General features: G+C 44.2%; 1 protein-coding gene across 1 annotated transcript in view; it reads right to left on the bottom strand.

Moving 5' to 3' along the window:
* Positions 1–20393, bottom strand: part of LOC124795791 — a 193301-nt gene extending 172908 nt beyond the window's left edge. The window contains exon 1 of the mRNA XM_047259871.1: positions 20149–20393. Within this exon, the coding sequence (XP_047115827.1) occupies positions 20149–20393 (245 nt within the window). The remainder of the gene's footprint in view (positions 1–20148) is intronic.
* Between the last annotated feature and the right edge of the window lie 1151 nt (positions 20394–21544).

Here is a 21544-nt window from a genome sequence, read left to right as displayed (position 1 = left end):
GTCCGGATGTTTATCCCAGAAGATCACAGAAGGGACACAGCGCCACATGTGTGATATGCGAGCCGATATACAGAATACAGTTACCTTATTGATATAGGAAAGTTTACTCAATAAACAGAAGATTACGAGCAATCGTTCTTCCAATGAACCATACGCGAGAGGAAAAGGAAGTGACAGTGGTACACATACCATAAGATGACATACTGAGAATAAATGCAGATGTAGATGTACTGTAGACAGATGTGAAATAGAAAATACATATGGGGGACGCTATATTCAATAAAACGCCTTCTGAAGTAGTGAGCGAAGGAACTCGGCCACGGTGGGGTTGATTCAGCGCAGCCAGCTCTGCAGTGTGGGTGCCCGGTGCGGCCTCCTGTTCTCCCGACGTGTTGTCTTGCCGCTGACGGTAGCGTGTACGCTGCTCCGCGGTACCGTAGGTCGTGCACTGCACATGCGTGCCCAGTACTGCGCGCCTAACGCGGCGATCAGTAAGCCGGCGTGGTAGAGCAGTTCGAACAGCGACAGCACGCTCAGGCCCAGGCACAGACTCAGAACGCCGCCAATGGACACTGCACACACAAACACGTACATCACGTGCAAGCACATTCATGTGGGTGAAGATAGCTAAAATGGCCGTCAAGAAAACACCTGAAGGCCACACCCGCTCCCAGCGCTGTGATTCGCCCGTCTCATAGCTCTTTGCCGCATTTACACTGTTAACAGTACAGTTGGTCAAGAGCCTACGTTAAAGCATACAGTCGATGTGCGTAATGAGCGAAAAGACACTCGAACACAACCTAAAATTGTGGAAGAAAAGGAGGGAATTTGGCGCACAAAAGGCATTTTAAATATAACTTTTATAGCTCTTAGAGTTCAGTTTTCGTATAGCATTAGCCGCATACTTGAAATATATCTTCAAACTATAAATATACACCTATACGTTTTAGAATAAAACTGTTAATTATGACGTACCAGGTAAAATGAGGCAGAAAGTCGGATAAGCTGGCGCAAGGGATGGCATAAGATATTTAATTCGACACATCTTGTAATACAAAATATATGTATTGACTATTAAGTTTATTAAACAAAACACTAAATAACATAGTTAACAAAAAGTTGGGAAAATATGAGCTTAAATAACTATGGAACAGATACAAACCAATAACAATAGTTTCTTTATAAAATAGCGACAAAAATGAAGAAGACTCGATTATAGGCATACTCTGTAGTTGGTATATTGTATATCTGTAAAACCCGCCTGTTTAGCCGTGTGGTCTAACGCACTGCTTTCCGGGCGGGAAGGCATGCCGGTCCCCGGCACGAATCCACCCGGCGGATTAGTGTCGAGGTCCGGTGTGCCTCGGCGAATGCGGGCTCGTTCCCCTTATTCCGCCTCAGTTACACTATGTTGGCGATTGCTGCGCAAACACTGTCTCCACGTACATGTACACCATAACTACTCTACCACGCAAACATTTGGGTTTACACTCGTCTGGTATGAGACGTTCCCAGGAGGAAGGGAGGGGGGGGGGGGGGGGGGGCTCCACGGGGGCCGAACCGCACAATAACCCTGGGTTCAAATCGGGACGGTTGTTGGTTAGTGGACTGCTGTAGCATGTTCTGGGGTTGTGAACCACTGAGAGCTACGGCGGGGACGAAGCTTCTCCGTCGATTCCAGGTCCCCAGTTCAACACAATATGATACAATACAATATCTGTAAAACAATTAATGGTTCTTCAGACAGAAGTAACATGTAGTCTTCATGATTGTCCCACCTACTGCATTCAGAATGAAACAGAAAAGCAGAGAAATACAGCAGTAACATTCCTCGCCATGCTTGCCAAATTCACTGCAGACTACGCACATATCTTTGCCTCTGGTATGTTATGCTGAAAGGCGCTCTGTCTAATAGAAGTCTCACCATGAACAGCACTGACGACATTTCTTAATTCACCCACCGTCCAATAAGCTCTCCGCGTTTTAGAGGGTGTACGTCCTCGGCATTTGAACAAAGGAACCATTCTTATGAAAATGATGCATCACGTTATACTGATTTCCATTAAATATTCATAATCATATATCACTTAGCTACCTACTTCCATTAGTGTGGAATTGGGTAAAATGACGTAATCACGCTTTGTGCGTCAAATTACCCCAAGAAGCATGGCTTTTAAAAAAGACTATCGTTCCACACTCACGCATAGAAACAGGCATAAAACAAAAAAATAGTGTTTCAGCAAAATCAGAAATGTCTTACCTCTTAGAAACCAGAGATCAAATATCAGAAGAAACAAAGACGAAACGTACTCTTACTTGTTGCGCCTACAACTTTTCAAGTAGCTGTTCCTGCGTTCTGTATGCTTATTTGTCTAACTGAGCACCGGATGGCAGCGCCGGTCAGATAAGACAAGCGCTCACAGTTACAAGACGTATTACCGTGTCTCGTCTTACCCGCTATGCCAAATTCCCCCAATCTCCCGTAATGAATATTTTTGTACTGACTTAGCCAACAATGAAGAAGCCAGGAATAATATAAATTTTGCACAGTTCATAGAATGACGACAAAACGTTGTGGTATATCCGAAAAGACTATACTCCGTATTAACAGTACAGATGTGAGCACGTGTTTTGATTCTCCAGAAAAGGGATGCAAATGAAAAGTGAAATTACGGAATTTGACCACTTTGAGTAGAAGTTAATGGGGTAGAACTGTACTTCGATACTACGAAAGAGGAGAGTATCCGACGGCTAGAAAAATTGTGAGTTATCTCCGTGAAAAAAATTAATTCTTCTGGCTCAGAAATCTCCGTCCTCGATCTTCTCTGCTCACTTAGTACTTGATACAGAAAAAATAATGATGGACAAAAAATTTTAATCAAATGCAGAGACTTTGCAATAGCATGAACGATACTTTGTGTAAAATGCACTTACTGTGTGCAGAGGACAATAGTCTTTTAGTATACTTCGATAAAACTTCAATTTAGCGAAACCACACGCGAAAATATTGTTTACTCGATTTCAGCGGAAATATTTTCTTGAAGCTACCTACAGTTTCTTTGGTATAGCGTTTATCAGCGATTTGGATGGTGGATGCAGTGACGAAGGGTCAGTAAGAGATGGAAATAAATTTTCGGGAGGTAGGAACATTCTCGGTAGTAAGGAACCAAATCCTGGGGACGGCATACAAGTACTCACTCACTGTCGCTAACGGCGTCTCCCACAAATAAAATGCTCTCATACGTGACACAATCCAGCAATAACGACTGAGGTGTTACCAAAATTGACTTCATAGTTTTCTTGGTAGTTTTTTCCATGGAAGTTTCAACAATGTCTAACACAACGCAATTTCGTCAGCGAAATTTCTTACACAGGCGGAACAGTTTCACGCCTCTTACGGAATTTAATTTTTTACCTCCGAATACTTTAATTTTTTCGCAATAAAATATGTATAACATTCATCTATGAAATTTGAGATTGTTCATGTATTATTTTCAGCCCAAATATGTCAATGGTTCTATTTTTCCACATCTTGAAGTAAAAAAATATTTTTCCTCAAAATTTCCTGTAACATTAGTTTTTTATTATCCTCTTTTTTTCGTACCTGGCAAGAATCTGTTTTTGGAAATTGCTCCATCACATTTTAGAATGAACACAGAGCTGTCTAACATATTTTAGGAATTTTTACTAACATTTGAAATTATCTCTAACTGGCAATGCTACAGAACAGTGAGACAACCATGAGGGGGCTATTTTATTGACGGCCGCTATAGTGAGCGACACGTATACATAGCGATATCGCTCCGAAGACCCTTTTGTAATGCGCTGGCTCCCTAGCGCCTTTCCGTTAACTCATACTACTGGCATCGGCAAGGTGCTTATTAAACACATTCTGCAGATTAGAGGCACACTTTGGTGTTAACTCACTTATGGAACACATCCTGTAATACAGTATTCCTGGAACGGAATGCCCTATCATGTATTAGGACACTGTTCGCACAGACACAAACCGAACCCAATACTCAGTGATACTGTGAGCCAGTGACGAATACCAACGGAGTCGTTCCACACAATGCAGCAAACGCCGTAGCAAGAGGAAAGGATACAGCAAAAAACCGCTAAAATAAGCTAGCTAATACTACATTTTAAACTGCAGAAGATTTAATTACTCAGAGCAGAGGAGGGGATTTTAAAATTGGTAGAGGTCCAATATAGAGACTGAGGAGTTTTGTACAAACATACACTGAGATGGCAAAAGTTACGAGACAGCAACATGACGTGCATACATACAGTGGTGACAGGATCGCGTACACAAGATATAAAAGGGCAGCCCATTGGTGGTGCTGTCATTTGTACTCGGGTGAATCATTTCAAAATGTTTCCGCCTTATTATGACCACACGGCGGGAATTAACAGACTTTGAAGACGGAATGGTAGCGACAGTTGGTTGCATGAGACAGTTTGTTTCGGAAATCGCTAGGGAATTCAGTATTCCGATATTCACGATGTCAAGATAGTGCCGAGAATACCAAATTCCAGGCATTGCCTCTCATCACGGACAACGCAGTGGCCCAGGGCCTTCGCTTAATGGCTCAGTGCAGTATTCAGTGTTAATAGACAAGCAAAACCACGTGAAATAACCGCAAACATCAACGTGGGACCAACGACGAACGTATCCGTTAGGACAGCATTACAAAATTTGGTGTTAAAGGGTTACGGCAGCAGACATTCGACGCGAGTGTCTTTGTTAACAGCACGACATCGCCTGCACTGCCTTTCCTGGGCTCGTGACCGTATCGTTTGTACCACAGATGACTGGAAAACCGTACCTTGGTCAGATGAATCCCGATGTCACTTGTTAAGGGCTGATGGTAGGGTTCGTGTGTGGCGCAGACCCCACGAAGCCAGCCCATGTGTGAAAGCTGGTGGTGGGCAGTGGCAGGTACAGAAGAACCTCAAGGAGAGGGCGCTAAAGATATCTTGAGCTAGCTTTACTTTTGCCGTAATAAAAAATAATCAAGTCACACGTAAGGTTTAAGAAAGTTTTATTTAAACTTATTACACACATATGCAAGACAATGCCATCTTATGATATAAAAAAGTTACAATTGTGGTTCTCTTTCTTAAATGATGAATTCTATGCGCGTATTCTTCCTGGAAAATTGGTCAATTACGTCGTCAATAGGACAATCAATGTCAGGTTGAGTGTTCAACAGAGCTAAGCCATTAAGTAGATCCTCCTTCACAGTCGTTCTCAGCCATGTCCTCGTACGCCGCAATGTTGAAAAAATTCTTTCTACGCTAGCAATAGATGCAGGTAGAGAAGCAAACATTTTGTACAGCGTGTGCAAAGTAGGATAGTCAGATCTAGGGAAAACAGACAACGCTTGCATAACGGAATCACGATCTATAAGGGCGTTTACGCTCGTTTGCTGTTATTGAAGAATCTCTCCCATTAGTCCCTTTTTAATCGCAAAGAGTGAATCTTCTTCAAAGAAATGTAGTTCAGTTAAGAACTAATTCAATTTATGTGGCAAATCAGTCACGTCGTGTTTCAGCAGTTGTGAGGGCAAAAATATGTTGAATTTTAATTGATAGATATTATCTTCAGCAAAACGTTCTCTCATATCAGTCGTAACATGGTCCAGTGTTGGAATAAAAACAGTTCTTTTCTAATATTTCATAGCATCATCATTATGATCGCAGTTTTCCCTGTGTCTTCGTCCTCCTGTAAGACGAGAAACACTCATCTCCACGTCTAACTCTTCCATAACTACCTTCGCCTTTTCAACAATACGAGCAAAGTGGCTATCAGCATTAGCTCTCATGCCATCTTATACCTTGAGCATCGAATCTAATTTTGCTTTTTCCATCGCGACGTCTAAGCTAGGATCTTGTGAGATTGTGGCCCGTGCGACCCGCCCCCCCCCCCCCCCCAACACACACAGATATGTATTGCCACTGGTAGTAGCTCCACCCATAAATGTGTGGGCTGTGTTTACATGAAAAAGACTGGGTCGTTACGTTCGGCTACTTGGACATCATTTGCAGCCATTCATGGACTTCAAGTTCCCAAACCACGATGGAATTTTTATGGATGACAATACGCCATGTTACTGGGCTACAACTGTTCACGATTTGTATGAAGAACATTCTACACACTTCGAATGAATGATTTGGCTACCCAGATCGTGGGACATAATCGAGAGGTCACTTGGAGCACGAATCCTATACCGGCAACAGTTTCGAGATTATGTACAGTTGTAGAGCAGCGTGGTCCAGTATTTCTGCAGGGGACTTCAAACGACTTGTTGAGTGGATGCCACGTGGAGTTGCTGCACTAGGTCGTGCAGAAGGAGATCCGACACGATATTAGGAGGTGTCCCATGACTTTTGCCACCTCAGTGTTGTAGTGCAGTCTATGTTGTTCTTCAGTTATCTACAATTTGTGTGATTTGTCCCTGACGGGAGCAGTATGTAATAACCCATCTTAACCGTCTTTGCGGGATGACTGCATTGCACAGAAAAAAACAATTTAAAAAAAAAAAAGAAAAACACGCCAGCAGAAGCTCCCTCAGTGGTCGCTGGGCGTGGGGGTTGCACAACGCCATCCCTTTTGCTGGCCAGTCTTGCGCACAAGCTTGCTTGGGGTTCACTATAAATGCAGAATGGGTTGTTATAAATGTAGAATGAGCCACAATGTCACACATTCAGCTTCAATGAAGCTGTAATGAAGCTAACTTGTTTAGAGGATATCTCGCGAAAGGCAAAAGTATTAGTGTGACGAACACACTTTGATCACATTGGTCTGAGTTATTTAGCATAATTTCAGGTGGTTTATCCGATGGATAAATAATTATCACTTTTCAATGAGCAGCCTGCACCGAGTTGTAAAGAGAGGAATCCAGATAGTTTGTGATTAGATAAGTCCATCAACATCTGAGTATTAGCAGTCCAAAGAGTTGTCGAAGGCAGATCCAGTAAGCATTCCAGTAGCATATTCACATCACCAGCGAGGCAAATTCTACCACGTAAGTTCATCCTGGAAGGCACCCGTTTTTTTTCTGCATGACATCAGAGGGCGGGCCGATGTGATTAATTGCATGCACCTGTTACGCACATAGGTGAAGTCTTTGACAACATGTATCTCAAACCGTCAACCTTGCTGGGTCAATAGTGTCCTTGTTGGTAGGACGATAAGCCAGCTAGGGATTTGACGTGCTTCTCGATGATGGCTGGAATCTGTCGTTATGCTGCGTCCTCTGCAGTGGCAGCATCATCATTCTGATGCAGGTGCTGGCTCGTAATAGCTTCCGACAAGCTTTAAACATAATTTTAAAGCTCTATGAAACTTTATCTCGCTGATCCTCCCTCCCCCCTCAGAAAATGACGGAAGGAAAAAAGTTTATCGGTTACTGCATATTCGCTGTTCATAGATTAAAACTAATACATTATGTATGACGTTTTAATTTGTTACTTTTTTGCTACGAGCTCCGTGAACAGCACATTATCCTGACAGTATCCAAATATACCACTGAATGTACCTACAAAAGTATATCACTCTACGAGTCATAATTCAGGGGATACGACGTCATGAACATTGAGATGTGTGAAAAACTAGCTTTTGCTTAAAACAGATCGCAAATTACCCAGGCTATTACAAATTCAGTTTTTGATAATGAGAGCATTTAATGACTTCCAACAAACTTTAAATATAATTTCAAACATTTTCTAAACTTTTTCTCGCTGTCAACCTTAACGTAAAATATTTAACATATTTACTGATTTATAATCAGAAATTTTAAGCTGTTTTATAAGTGGAGGTCAATTTTTTAAAGACTCTCGGTTTACTGGTTTATAACAAAAACAGGCGAACCAGTATCAACAAGGACTTTTGTTAACTGATTGCTGATCGTTAGCTAGAGAGAAAACATTCTGATTGTGCTGGTTGCGAGAATGGGTTCAGCTGCGGCTGTACTCATACTGTTTTTTCGCTGAAGCAGCGATGTTGGTTCAACGCGGTGCGGCCTTTGTAAACTTCCGCCATATGCTCTTCTTTACAGCACAACGCGTTTCCTTATGTAAGCACTGAGCACATGTATGTTAAAAACGACTGGGCATCGATGATACCTTGTCCAAATGTTATAAGCGAGGATGAGCCCTAGAAGAATTGAGTCGAATAAATGCCTCTGCTGATTTGTTCTTGGACTTTGTTATTAAATGAGCGTACGAATTTGAATACCCATGAGTTCCGATTACGCTTACTGCAAAGTGAATGGGAACGCCATCTGGCCTAAGAAAAGACACTTTCATCAAAATATTGCTGTCTTGCATCTCACATTTCAAAGGTTGCTGCTTTTATTAACATGTCCTCGACAGTAGGATTAGTTAATTTCAGTCCATTTGCACAAACTTCTTTTTCAGGTTCATATACAAATTTTACATTGAGCACTAACGATTTGTCGTAAGACTGTCAACAGTTTTGCTTTTCACGCAAAAATCAACAGTTTCGGGTCAGCATTTTGAGATAGCTGCCTCTGCAACATGTTACTGATGTGACTTCTCACGACAACGAAAAAATGCAGGCCTAGCTGCTATGACATATGTTTGCTGCTCGTAATGATTGGAGAGTAAACTGTGGATTTCTTACAATTCCAAACACTCATGTCTGGTGAGAGGGGGTAACTCTTGTAGAAGACACATTACATAGGTTTAATCAGATAGCATTAAAGCATGCCTTGTAATAACGTAGCCTTATCTTGCTGGCTTGGAGTAGCAGAAGTCTGTAGTACGAGTCCCAGTTTTCAAGTTCTGGATGAAATGACTCGAATAGTGATGGTGGAAGTCGTTCTGCCATAATGAGCTGCTGCAGTATAAGCTACTACTGTTCCATAATCTGCGCTTTTGCACATGTTGTTGTTCGAGGAATTGCTTTTGCAATTGTTCTTGTTGCTCCTGCTGTTTCATTTGAAGTTGCTGTTGCTGTTGCCACTGTTTCAAGAATCCTGGATCCATGATCACTGAACTTAATTCGACTCCTCGTCACCAATATCCCACCTGCTAATGAGCAACAGATTCTCCTTATTACTGGGCCGCGTCTAATGCCAATCAACCTACCAACTTCGATTCTTCCGAGAGATGTTGTTTATTGTACTGGAAGAGGTGTCTTTATGTAGTCAACCGACATCGGAACTCTGGCTGATTCTATGCAAACATGCAGCACCACCTGGACACCAAATATCGAAACTAGTGATTGGTAGACTGGAATCTAGTCCATGATCAAGACGCTCATTTTTTTATTATTTGTGATAGGGTACTATGACTGTGGTGCTAATGCTTTAGCATTTGAGGGTGACCTAATCACGCGAATCAACACAGAAACTGAACAATGAAGGCACAACCACACTCACGTTGGAGGTGAAAATTTCGAACCGCGTTTGTAATATACTGCACGGTGTTGCTACAGGGCCGGCCGGAGTGGCCGAGCGGTTCTAGGCGCTACAGTCTGGAGCCGCGCGATCGCTACGGTCGCAGGTTCGAATCCTGCCTCGGGCATGGATGTGTGTGATGTCCTTAGGTTAGTTAGGTTTAAGTAGTTCTAAGTTCTAGGGGACTGGTGACCTCCGAAGTTAAGTCCCATAGAGCTCAGAGCAATTTGAACCATTTTCTTGTAGCTACAGGTTTTCTAGTTCTGATGCCCAACAGCACCTGTATCGTGAATTTATGGACATGAATTTAGAATTTAAAGATGATGTTTACTTCAACCGTTCCTTTCGCCCATGTAGTGAATATTACTTAGCGTCACACGAAATCTAGCCTGTGATATTGCACGGAATCCACACCCTTTTAACGGCGTACGGTGAGTGAGAGACTAACTGAAGCAGTCGGAAGAAAATATTAAGCCAAAAGGGCATTTTTCGGACGTGTTATATGTTTAATTAAATTTGAAAACTAGAAAAAAGGAACAACAAGACAGCTCTATTTATAAAGTAGTTAGTTAATTCAAACTTTACATATGGAACCATCTGTTGCCACCATGTGAAACACTATAAAATACAACAGATTAAGTGAACGGTGTAATGCTAACAAACAGAGAGATAGCATTTTATTCCGCCAGTCCCTTCCATTGCGCAAAACTGTACTCCGCAGGTTGACTTATAAAACTGTTGAGCAGCCTCGAATTGATTGTCAGCACTTTAAAATTGTTGAAATCGTACTAAATAAGGATATCCCGCCTCGCTCTGACATTTGCGACAGGGTTCAAGTTCCCACTATTACGAAGGCAACAGTGAAAAGCCCTGCAACTGTCTAATAATTGTCAAGAGTTTTCCGAGATCCCACCACAGGATTGTTGTCAGTACACTGATAACAAGTCATAGATCGCCTCCAGCATGCTCCTAGAATCTTCGATTGTTAATATCCGCAACAACAAAACTCGAAATAACAACTATTGACCACACAAAAACAACACTCTCTCCGTTTTCACGAAAAAATGTAATTTATTGGATTTAATGAAACACTGGTAAGTCCGTTTCTTTAATAAAACATTACTACCTCGTATCTAAAGATTCCACGCTCTTGAATGAGGCTTCTTCCTGCTGACACATTCATCATCACTCTACCGCAAAACTCGCCCAGAATTTCCGTATAATGACTAAACAGAATTCAAATCTCGCGACAGGAAACGCATTTTAGATTCACAACTCCTTCCATATTTGAAAGACAGCTGGGCTGCTAACGAGAGATCAGTTACGCATGACTTCCGAAATTTTAACCATTTTAAAACACAACTTCAGCTTCGGAGGGCACACAATTTCCTTCACAGCCCGCGAGGCCCGTCGGCTGTCTCCTCAATTTCGCGAGCTCCAAAACTATTCAACGAAAGTCTTTCAACATCCACGTCTTTCTGCTTGGCAGACTCATTAGCCGCATTCAAAAATCTGATTGGGCGTTTCACTGTCGCATTAACGACATTCCGCTATTGTATGCTGTTTCCTTTTAACACTTTTCAGAAGTTTATTCCCAACATGTGCTGGAACATACCTGCCTCCTGATAAGGTCACTCGTCGTTGAACCTCCCTCGTAGGACTCCACCGCAGCTCATTTAGGAGCACTAAGGAGACGGCGATGACAAACAGCTCAAGAGGCAATTCAGTTGAAGAGAAATGGACATCTCCAAAAAGGCCAATCACTGAAGATGGAAACTGCGAAGAAATCATGGATAACAGAAGATCGACGGAAGAAGACAGATCAAAAATGTAAGTTCCTTACCAATCAAATAAATAGGAAGTCCAGGAAAGCCGAGGCGAAATGCCTACATGAAGAAATGTGAAGAAATCGAAAAAGAAATGATTGTCGGAAGGACTGATTCAGTATACATAAAAGTCAAAAGAACCTTCGATTAAATTAAAAGTAAGGGCGGTAACATTAAGAGTGCAACGGGAATGCCAGTGTTAAGTGAAGAAGAGAGAGCAGACAGGTGGAATGAGTACATCGGAATTTCTAAAACTTTTGGGGGAAGTGGCAACAAAACTACGATTCACGGTGGCGTGTAGAATGCATAAGATTACCATGAGGCTTTCATCAACCGCACAATTATGAAAATAGCAAGAGCCGACAGGTGCGACAATTGTAGCACAATCAGCCTAACAGCTCATGTATCCAAGTTGTTGACAAAAATAATATACACAAGAATGAAAAAGAACAATTGAGAATCTGTTAGATGACGATCAGTTTGGCTTTCGAATAGGTCAGGGTACCAGAGACACATTTATGACGCCGCGGGTGATAGTGAAAGCAAGACCTGACGAAAAATCAAGACGCCTTCTTATGATTTGTCGACCTGGAAAAGGCTTTCGACAATGTGAAATGGAACTACGTCTTCGAATGTCGGAGAAAAGTAGGGGTTGGCAATAGAAAGAGACAGGTAATATATAATATATATGAAATGTATTCGCAGTTGCAAATACTAACAACCAGCAGCTGTATAAGGGAATGACGACAATGAAAATTTATTCCAGACCGGGACTCGAATCCGGATTTTTGCTTTACACGGACGGTGGCCTTGCCATTTGGTTACCAGAGCACGACTCACGGCCAGACGGAAACTTCCATAAGGCATCGTTCCTCTGACACAACCTCTAGTCGAACACACATTATGTCCTTCCCGTACAGGGGAAGGAATTTCAATTGAAAGTCGCTGCCTGGTATCGGCATATAAATACAATATTATAGTGCCTGTGCATGCACGTCCGAAGGAACACTGCATCGTGCTTCTTAACTACACAGGGTCTGTAATACCGTAATACACAATACGTACAAGAACCAAGAGGAAACAATAAAACGGGAAAACCAAGAACGAGGTGCTCTGATCAAAAAGATTTAAGACAGCGATGTAGTCCTTCGCCTCTACTGTTCAATCTATACATTGAGTAATGAATGACGGATATAAAAGAATGATTCAAGAATGGAACTAAAATCAAGATGAAAGGATTTAAATAACATTCCTATCTTCATTTAAAGTGAATTGGAATACAGGATCTGTTGGATGTGTACAGAATGTGCATGGAGAATAAATCGAAGAAGGACGAAAGTAATGAGAAGTAGCACAAAGGATGACAGCAAAAAACTCAATATCAGTATTGGGGACCACGGAGAAGAAGCAGTTAAGGAATTATGCTACCTAGGCAGCAAAATAATCCATGACGGAGCAGAGGTGTACACATTACGCTTTTAGTCTGCCCATGGTTGCCTCCTAGCCAGGCAGGCAAGCTGCCGTACGTTATCAGCCGAACAGACAGGGTCCGCCAATTCTAATCAAGCTAAAGCAAACTTGCTTGCTTGCCTGTCTTTCCGCGGTGCTACGATACATAGCTGTTATATTTTGTACACTTTCATTGTAGTGTTACGGGTAGGGTTGGGACGTTTTTATTCCAGTATCGTAAGACGAGGCCCGTTGTTGTTGTTGTTGTGGTCTTCAGTCATGAGACTGGTTTGATGCATCTCTCCATACTACTCACTCCTGTACAAGCTTCTTCATCTCCCAGTACCTACTGCAGCCTACATCCTTCTGAATCTGCTTGGTGTATTCATCTCTTGGTCTCGCTCTACGATTTTTACCCTCCACGCTGCCCTCCAATACTAAACTGGGGATCCCTCGATGTCTCAGAACACGTCCTACCAACCAATCCCTTCTTCTAGTCAAGTTGTGCCACAAACTTCTCTTCTCCCCAATCCTATTCAATACCTCCTCATTAGTTATGTGATCTACCAATCTAATATTCCGCATTCTTCTATAGCACCACATTTCGAAAGCTTCTATTCTCTTCTTGTCTGAACTATTTATCGCCCACGTTTCACTTCTATACATGGCTACACTCCATACAAATACTTTCAGAAACGACTTCCTGACATTTAAATCTATACTCGATGTTAACAAATTTTTCTTGCCATTGCCAGTCTACATTTTATATCCTCTCTACTTCGACCATCATCAGTTATTTTGCTCCCCAAATCGCAAAACTCTTTTACTACTTTAAGTGTCTCATTTCCTAATCTAATTCCCTCAGCATCACCTGATTTAATTCGACTACATTCCATTATCCTCGTTTTGCTCTTGTTGATGTTCATCTTATACCCTCTTTTCAAGACACTGTCCATTCCGTTCAACTGCTCTTCCAAGTCCTTTGCTGTCTATGACAGAATTACAATGTCATCGGCGAACCTCAAAGTTTTATTTCTTCTCCATGGATTTTAATAGCTACTCCGAACTTTTCTTTTGTTTCCTTTACTGCTTGCTCAATATACAGATTGAATAACATCGGGGAGATGCTACAACCCTGTCTCACTTCCTTCCCTGGACTCTTATAACTGCCAACTGCTTTCTGTACAAATTGTAAATAGCCTTTCGCTCCCTATGTTTTACCCCTGCCACCTTCAGAATTTGACAGAGAGTATTCCAGTCAACATTGTCAAAAGCTTTCTCTAAGTCTACAAATGCTAGAAACGTAGGTTTGCCTTTCCTTAATCTTTCTTCTAAGATAAGTCGTAGGGTCAGTATTGCCTCACGTGTTCCAACATTTCTACGGAATCCAAACTGATCTTCCCCGATGTCGGATTCTAGCAGTTTTTCCATTCATCTGTAAAGAATTCGCGTTAGTATTTTGCAGCCGTGACTTATTAATCTGATAGTTCGGTAATTTTCACATTTGTCAATACCTGCTTTCTTTGGGATTGGAATTATTATATTTTTCTTGAAGTCTGAGGGTATTTCGCCTGTCTCATCCATCTTGCTCACCAGATGGTAGAGTTTTGTCAGGACTGGCGCTCCCAAGGCTGTCAGTAATTCTAATGGAATGCTGTCTATTGCGGGGGCCTTGTTTCGACTCAGGTCTTTAGTGCTGTGTCAAACTCTTCACGCAATATCATATCTCCCATTTCATCTTCATCTACATCCTCTTCCATTTCCATAATATTGTCTGCAAGTACTTCGCCATTGTATAGACCCTCTATATACTCCTTCCGGCTTTCTGCTTTCCCTTCTTTGCTTAGAACTGGGTTTCCATCAAAGCTCTTGATATTCATGCAAGTGGTTCTCCTTTCTCCAAAGGTCTCTTTTATTTTCCTGTCGGCAGTATCTATCTGACCCCTAGTGAGATAAGCCTCTACATCCTTACATTTGTCCTCTAACTATCCCTGCTTAGCCATTTTGCACTTCCTGTCGATCTCATTTTTGAGACGTTTGTATTCCTTTTTGTCTGCTTCATTTACTGCATTTTAATATTTTCTCCTTTCATCAATTAAATTCAATAATTCTTCTGTTACCCAAGGGTTTCCACTAGCCGTCGTCTTTTTACCTATTTGATCCTCTGCTGCCTTCACTATTTCATCCCTCAAAGGTATCAATTCTTATTCTACTGTATTTCTTTCCCCCTTTCCTGTCAATTGTTCCCTTATGCTCTCCCTGAAACCCTGTACAACCTCTGGTTTAGTCAGTTTATCCAGGTCCCATCTCCTTAAATTCCCACCTTTTTGCAATTTCTTCATTTTTAATCTACAGTTCATAACCAATAGATTGTGGTCAGAGGCCACATCTGCCCCTGGAAATGTCTTACAATTTAAAACCGGATTCCTAAATCTCTGTCTTACCATTATATGATCTGATATCTTCTAGTATCTCCAGGGTTCTTCCATGTATACAACCATCTTTCATGATCCTTGAACCAAGTGTTACCTATGATTAAGTTATGCTCTGCACAAAATTCTACAAGGCGGCTTCCTCTTTCATTTCTTAGCCCCAATCCATATTCACCTACTATGTTTCCTTCTCTCCCTTTTCCTACTCTCCCTTCACTACCTAAATAATTTCTTTTATCTCATCATACATTTCATCAATTTCTTCGTCATCTGCAGAGCTAGTTGGCATATAAACTTGTACTACTGTCGTAGGCGTGGGCTTCGTGTCTATCTTGGCCACAATAATGCGTTCACTATGCTGTTTGTAGCAGCTTACCCGCACTTCTATTTTTTGAAATTCATTATTAAACCTACTCCTGCATTATTCCTATTTGATTTTGTATTTATAACCCTATATTCACCTGCCCAAAAGTCTTGTTCCTCCTGCCACCGAACTTCACTAATTCCCACTATATGTAACGTTAACCTATTCATTTCCCTTTTTAAATTTTCTAACCTACCTGCCCGATTAAGGGATCTGACATTCCACGCTCCGATCCGTGGAACGCCAATTTTCTTTCTCATGATAACGACGTCCTCTTGAGTAGTATACGCCCGGAGATCCGAATGGGGGACTATTTTAACTCCGGAATATTTTACCCAAGAGGACGCCATCATCATTTAATCATACAGTAAAGCTGTATTTTAGCGAACATGAACTTCGTCTTTCGTATTACAGGTTGTATCAAAAAGAATCATCCGATTTAAAAAAAATCATTACTGTTATGTTATTTGAGATACATGCATGAATAGCGTACTGTCGGGAAGATCAAACTCGAGTTTTACGTGCTTCCCCCTAGATTTCAGCAGTGTGCGCCCACTTCAGTTGTAGTCAAAATGTCTGGACAACAGAAAGCGTTTTGTGTTCTACGTTTTGCGCAATACGGGTCAGTAACAACTGTTCAGCGTAACTTTAGTACTAGTTATTGTGTGTATCCTCTTACAGCAAAGAACATTAGGCGATGGCGTGATAAATTACTATAAACAGGTCGTTTGTGTAAAGGCAAATCGCCGGGCCGTCCCCGAGTGTCTGACACAGACGTCGAAAGCATCCGCTATAGTTTCACAAAAAGTCCGTAGAAATCCCTTCCCCTTGCAGCTCGACAGCTCAACATATCCCCGATGTCCGTCTGGCGTATGTTGCGTCGACTTTCACATATGAAACCATACAAAATTCAGCTACTGCAAGCTCTTCGTGAAGGTGACAAACAACAACGCGTGGAGTTCTGTAATTTCGTTCTTGGCAAGTTGGAGGATGACAGTTTTCTTCCACGGAACAACCATATGAAGTTGTACAACATGAGAGGGACTCTCCAAAATGTAATGTGTTTTGTACAGTTTCACAAGAAAAGGTGTATGGTCCATTTTTCTTTGGCGAGGAGACTGTTACAGGAAGCACATATCTCGAGATGCTTGGGAACTTTCTATCCCACAATAGGAGACTGACTCGAACGAATTCATTTGCAACATGATGGGGCACCACCACACTGGCATCTGGAAGTGCAGGAATTTTTAAATGAAAGGATTACTGAACGACAGATCGGTCGCTCTGGACCAAATGATTCAGCTCTACATTACTAGCCTCCAATATCACCGGGCTTGACTATATGTGATTATTCTTGTGAGGGTTTATAAAAGACTCAGTTTATGTGCCTCCGTTAACAACAACAATGAATGAACTGAGACATCGCATAACAGCTGCTGTGGAAGCTGTAACTCAAGACATGCTTGCTGCAATGTGCGAATAATTTGAGTATCGCACTAACATAAGCTGTGCATCTCAAGGGGGACATACTGAACACCTATGAAAAGGTATGAAGAAAAGCTTTTTGAGTTTTCCGTTCATCAAAAAACAAAATTCATAGTATATGTTTATTAGTTTCAGAAATAAAGAAATGCAAATCAGATTATTCTTTTTGATACACCCTGTATGTTAAACTAAGAGTACATGTCTGAAAGAAAACGCTTGTCTTTTGTACTAAGTTCTCTTTGCTCTTTGTTGCATGCCATTAGAATGTGGTTTTTAATATAATCCGATCCATATATTTTTCCAATTTCAAGCAAAGTTTGTCAAAATTTAGGAAGCCTATAATGGCTAAATGGCCTCAAGTTCTTAGCACACATTTCCACACACATGTCAGCCATTAAGTCTTCGTCCTCTTTAGAAAATGTTATGGAATGAGGAAACTGTTAGTCAGATTTACAAGCGTGTCGTAACATACTCGAGGTTCTCGAAATTATTTAGCAACTTTTTCCACAATTTTCATAGTGGGACTAATAACGATTTATGCGTTTGCACGGCGTATTCCACTGATGAATTCTTCTCGTGTTATCAGCCGAGTGGTGGCGTCGTCTAGTCGTAACGTTTCATTGAGTTTCGTACCCATCATCTTCTGGGGAAGTGTCGGGATGTTGACGCTGACGCTGAAAAGACGAGCCTGTCCTTCGCTCGAGATGGTGCAGTTTAGACAAAATTGTCATTCCTGCGGTTCCTAGGAGGTAGAGAATAGATGTTACCGTTCTTGTTGATTTGTCCTTGCTGGTGGAGCCTGTAAAAGAGGAGAGGTAGACACACTCTGATGAGGAATTAGTAAAACTTAATTACTCAGCAGGTCAGGCCAATGCGTGGTTGGCCTGTGGTGACGTTGTTGGCCCAGTCCTCGGATGAGCCTGTTGCGGGAGTGGCCCGCTTTCTCGTAGAACTTCTTGGCGATGGCGCGAATCCTATCTCTGAGAAGCTGGATCCCGGTGTCCTCGTGGAGTTGGCGCGTCGAGTAGCGCCTTGGAAGATATATGGCAGTCTTCAGAGCGCGGTTCTGTATCCGCTGCAGAGTTACAATATGAACATCTGCGGCTTTCCCCCATACCACGGCCGCATACACTAACAGTGGGCGGACCAATGTTAGGTATAGCGCGATGTCGTGTTGCGGTGGCAATGACAACTGCGGGTTCAGCAGCGGATATCCATTGTTCAAAAAGTTTGAACTCGAGACCGTCGTGCCACACCGAGTCAAACACTCTGGAGACTTCGAGGAACACTGCCCCAAGGTATTCCATTGCTTCCAGTGCCCTAATCGCCGGTTCTACCAGCCGCAGGAACTGATGGGAAGCGGCATGTTCTTCTCGAAACCCGAACTGCTCTTCCGGGATGATGCCCTCCTGGGTGACGTGCCGCATCAGTCTTCTCGCGTACAGCCTCACGAAAACCTTCGAGAGGCACGCGAGCAGGCTGATGGGTCGGTAGCTGGAGGCCTGGAGTGGTCCTTGCTGGATTTCAGAATGGCCACAACCTCTGCGTGGAAACACGCAGAGAGGTAGACACTTGATCGGAAGATCTCGTTGAAAACATCGGCAAGTTGCCGGTGTAGTCCCGGCGGAAGGTTCTTCAGCAGGAGGTTTGTAACGCTGCCTCCAGTCTTCTTGAGGTTCAGCAAGTGGAGCTGTACCAGAACTTCCTCCGTTATCTTCTCGATAACATCCCCTTCCTCCATTGCGGTGAAGCAGGTTGGTAGTTGCTCGTGGAGCCGCCGTATGTGTTGCACGTCGATGACGTCGGCCACCGGTGTGAAGTTCGCTGCGAATGCGTCAGCCCGATCGCCGGCTTTTGCGTCCGGGTCGCTGGCGGAGTCGTTCCCGATCTGTAAGGGTAGTATTCGCTGTCGCCGGCGTAGGAAGGATTTTACCACCCTCCATGCACTATCATCTTCAGGATTGAGGGTAGACATAAGGTCTGCCCATTCCTGGTTCCAGTGTTGCTGGACTGCTGTCTTAATTTCCCGTCTCATGCGGTTTAAGCGGCGCTTCGTGTCTGGTTGGCGAGTGAGCTGCCATTCACGAAACAATCGGTTCTTCTCGGTGATCGCGTCCAGAATAGGGCGCGGTAGCTGTCGCGAGAAGTCTCGTGGCCCTTGGCGACGTCTCGGCGTGGCTTCATCTGCTGCTCGTATTGTTCGGGTGAAGAGTGCTAGGGCAGCGTCTGCCCCTATCTCTGCGGGATTTGGTGCGTCTTCGAGCAGTTCGAGGGCTTTCGTCCGAAATCGCTCGGTGTCCAGCCTGCGACAGCTAGGACAGCTCTCTGGAAGAGAAGCTCTGACTACGTCGAGACCAAAAATGACTGGTAAGTGATCGAAGAATAGGACGTTTCGCGTCTCTGCGGTCACGAATTGCCCGATTCCCTTGAGAAGAGCAATATCGAGCTCGTCCGGTTGTCCCCGTACAGGAAAGGTCGTGTGGTCAAACGGACCCACGGTGATCGTGCCATTACGGAGAACAGTGCGGGAGAGGCATTACCAGCTGCGGTTGACAGTTCCCCAGTTCCATTCGGTGTATTTGGCGTTGAAATCCCAAGCAATGAAAGCTCGCCCCTCCAATGACAGCACGGCGTCGAAGTCGGCCTCATCTAGCGGTCTGCCAGGCGGCCGGTACACCAACACAAAAAGAATCTTTTCGGCGGTGGCGTTGACGGCCACTCCTGTGGCCTCCAGCGCATTAAGCGCCGGCAGTTGGACCTGGTGGTGGCGCAGTGACTTCTTTACGTAGATGGCAGTGCCGCCCCCTTGGGCGCAAGGCAGATGTCGACCGCCTCTTCACGTAAGAATTGCGAAATTCGCCCTGCTGGGGGTGGAATCACCTAGCGTTGAACGTGCAAATGGTTAACCAATAAATATGGTCGTTATCCAAATGTTCAAAAGTGTGTGAAATCTTATGGGACTTAACTGCTAAGGTCATCAGTGCCTAAGCTTACACACTACTTAACCTAAATTGTCCTAAGGAGGGAGGACTCGAACCTCCGCAGGGACCAGCCGCGCAGTCCATGACCGCAGCGCCATAGACTGCTCGGCTAATCCCGCGCGGCGGTCGTTATCCATTTTAAGGCTCGCTTCTCCCGGCAGCGGCCTGGAGGGCCGCCGTCACCGCAGAAGCGTGCCCAGCTCTGTGGTGTCTTCCTTCGCTGTTTCGGGAAGGTTTGACTCCATCGCGACATTTCCCGTAGTCGGCCGCGGAGTAGCGTGCTGGGAACGCCCTGCGCGGGCGGCAACCCTCCTCGCAGGCGCGGGCACCGGCAAGCCTGCTCCCCCGACTGCAGACGGCGCCGACGGCGATGGCAGCTGCGACGGCTGCGGTGCCGGTGCAGCCTCCCCTGCGAGCGACTCCGGCATCTCGGAGGAAGCGGCCGGCTTCCCCTTAGCGACGTCTGCGAAGCTGCGACTCGGATTTACGCGGCTGGTGCGCTTCCCGTGCTCGAATGCGGCGCATCCTCGACAGCAGGCGACGTGGTCTCCGTTGTAGTTGCAGCACCTCGGCCGGTCCTCTTTCTTCTTTGGGCAGTCACGCGACTGGTGCTCCTCGGCGCACTTGAGCAGCGCTCAGGCATCCTGCAATATTTTGCTACGTGGTCCTTGCGCTGGCCGTTCAAGCACTGGGCTCGCCTGCCTTTCGCACTGAGTGGTTCGGCTTTGACATCTAAGTCGGCAATATTGTTAACCTGATAAATTTTCTGGTTGTCAACGTTGTCAACCAATACCAATAGGAACAAAGGCATGTCCCTGTGGGTCCTGGGCGACCACATCAGGCCGACGTGGCGGTTCTGGAAGCCGATTTCCTCCACCTGTCGCTGTAGGAATGCCGGTTCCATCTTCAGCGGCAGGTGGCAAAACACGACCTTCAGTTGCTTCAGCTGTTCAGTGCTCTGCGTGAAGCAGTGCTACCTCTCGGTTTCGCAGAGCTGTATGACTTTCGCGTGGTCCTTTATGCATTCTGCTCTAACCTTGTACGTGTCGGTTCCCGCGATCATTTTTCGCAGTTTTACGACAGAGCTTCTCTCTCAGCTCACCATAGCCCTCCCGCCAGTGGATTGTGGTCGGCGGCGGGCGGCGGGGCGGTTTCGTAGCCGTAGTCGGTGTGGTCCCGTCCCCGTCAGTCTCGACTACTTCCGGCAGATCTGTATACCGGTTTGCAACATGGATCTGTTCCGGCGTCACCAGTTCGAACACCCTGGCTCTCGCTGTGTGGCGCCTGGAGGGCGCGTTGAAGCCTTCTTCATCGGGTTTCCTCGGCGATGCGGTCGTCCTGCGACGCACCCTCCTCTTCTTCCGCCTGGCGGAAGACTAAGAAGAAATTAAGAATTGGTGTGTATGTTCCAGTCACGAAACAGAGCCCAAGTCCAGCATGGGAAAAGTTTTCGTGTGTTTATGAAGCAGTTTCAAATAAATCGTTATTTGATGAATTCTTCTCGGGTTATCAGCCGAGTGGTGGCGTCGTCTTGTCGCAACGTTCCAATGAGTTTCGTACCCATCATCTTCTGGCGAAG

The sequence above is a fragment of the Schistocerca piceifrons genome, chromosome 4 (assembly GCF_021461385.2).
Source record: "Schistocerca piceifrons isolate TAMUIC-IGC-003096 chromosome 4, iqSchPice1.1, whole genome shotgun sequence".
Taxonomy (NCBI): domain Eukaryota; kingdom Metazoa; phylum Arthropoda; class Insecta; order Orthoptera; family Acrididae; genus Schistocerca; species Schistocerca piceifrons.
The sequence above is the reverse complement of the archived record's forward strand: the minus strand, read 5'-3'. Positions and strand labels throughout refer to the sequence as shown.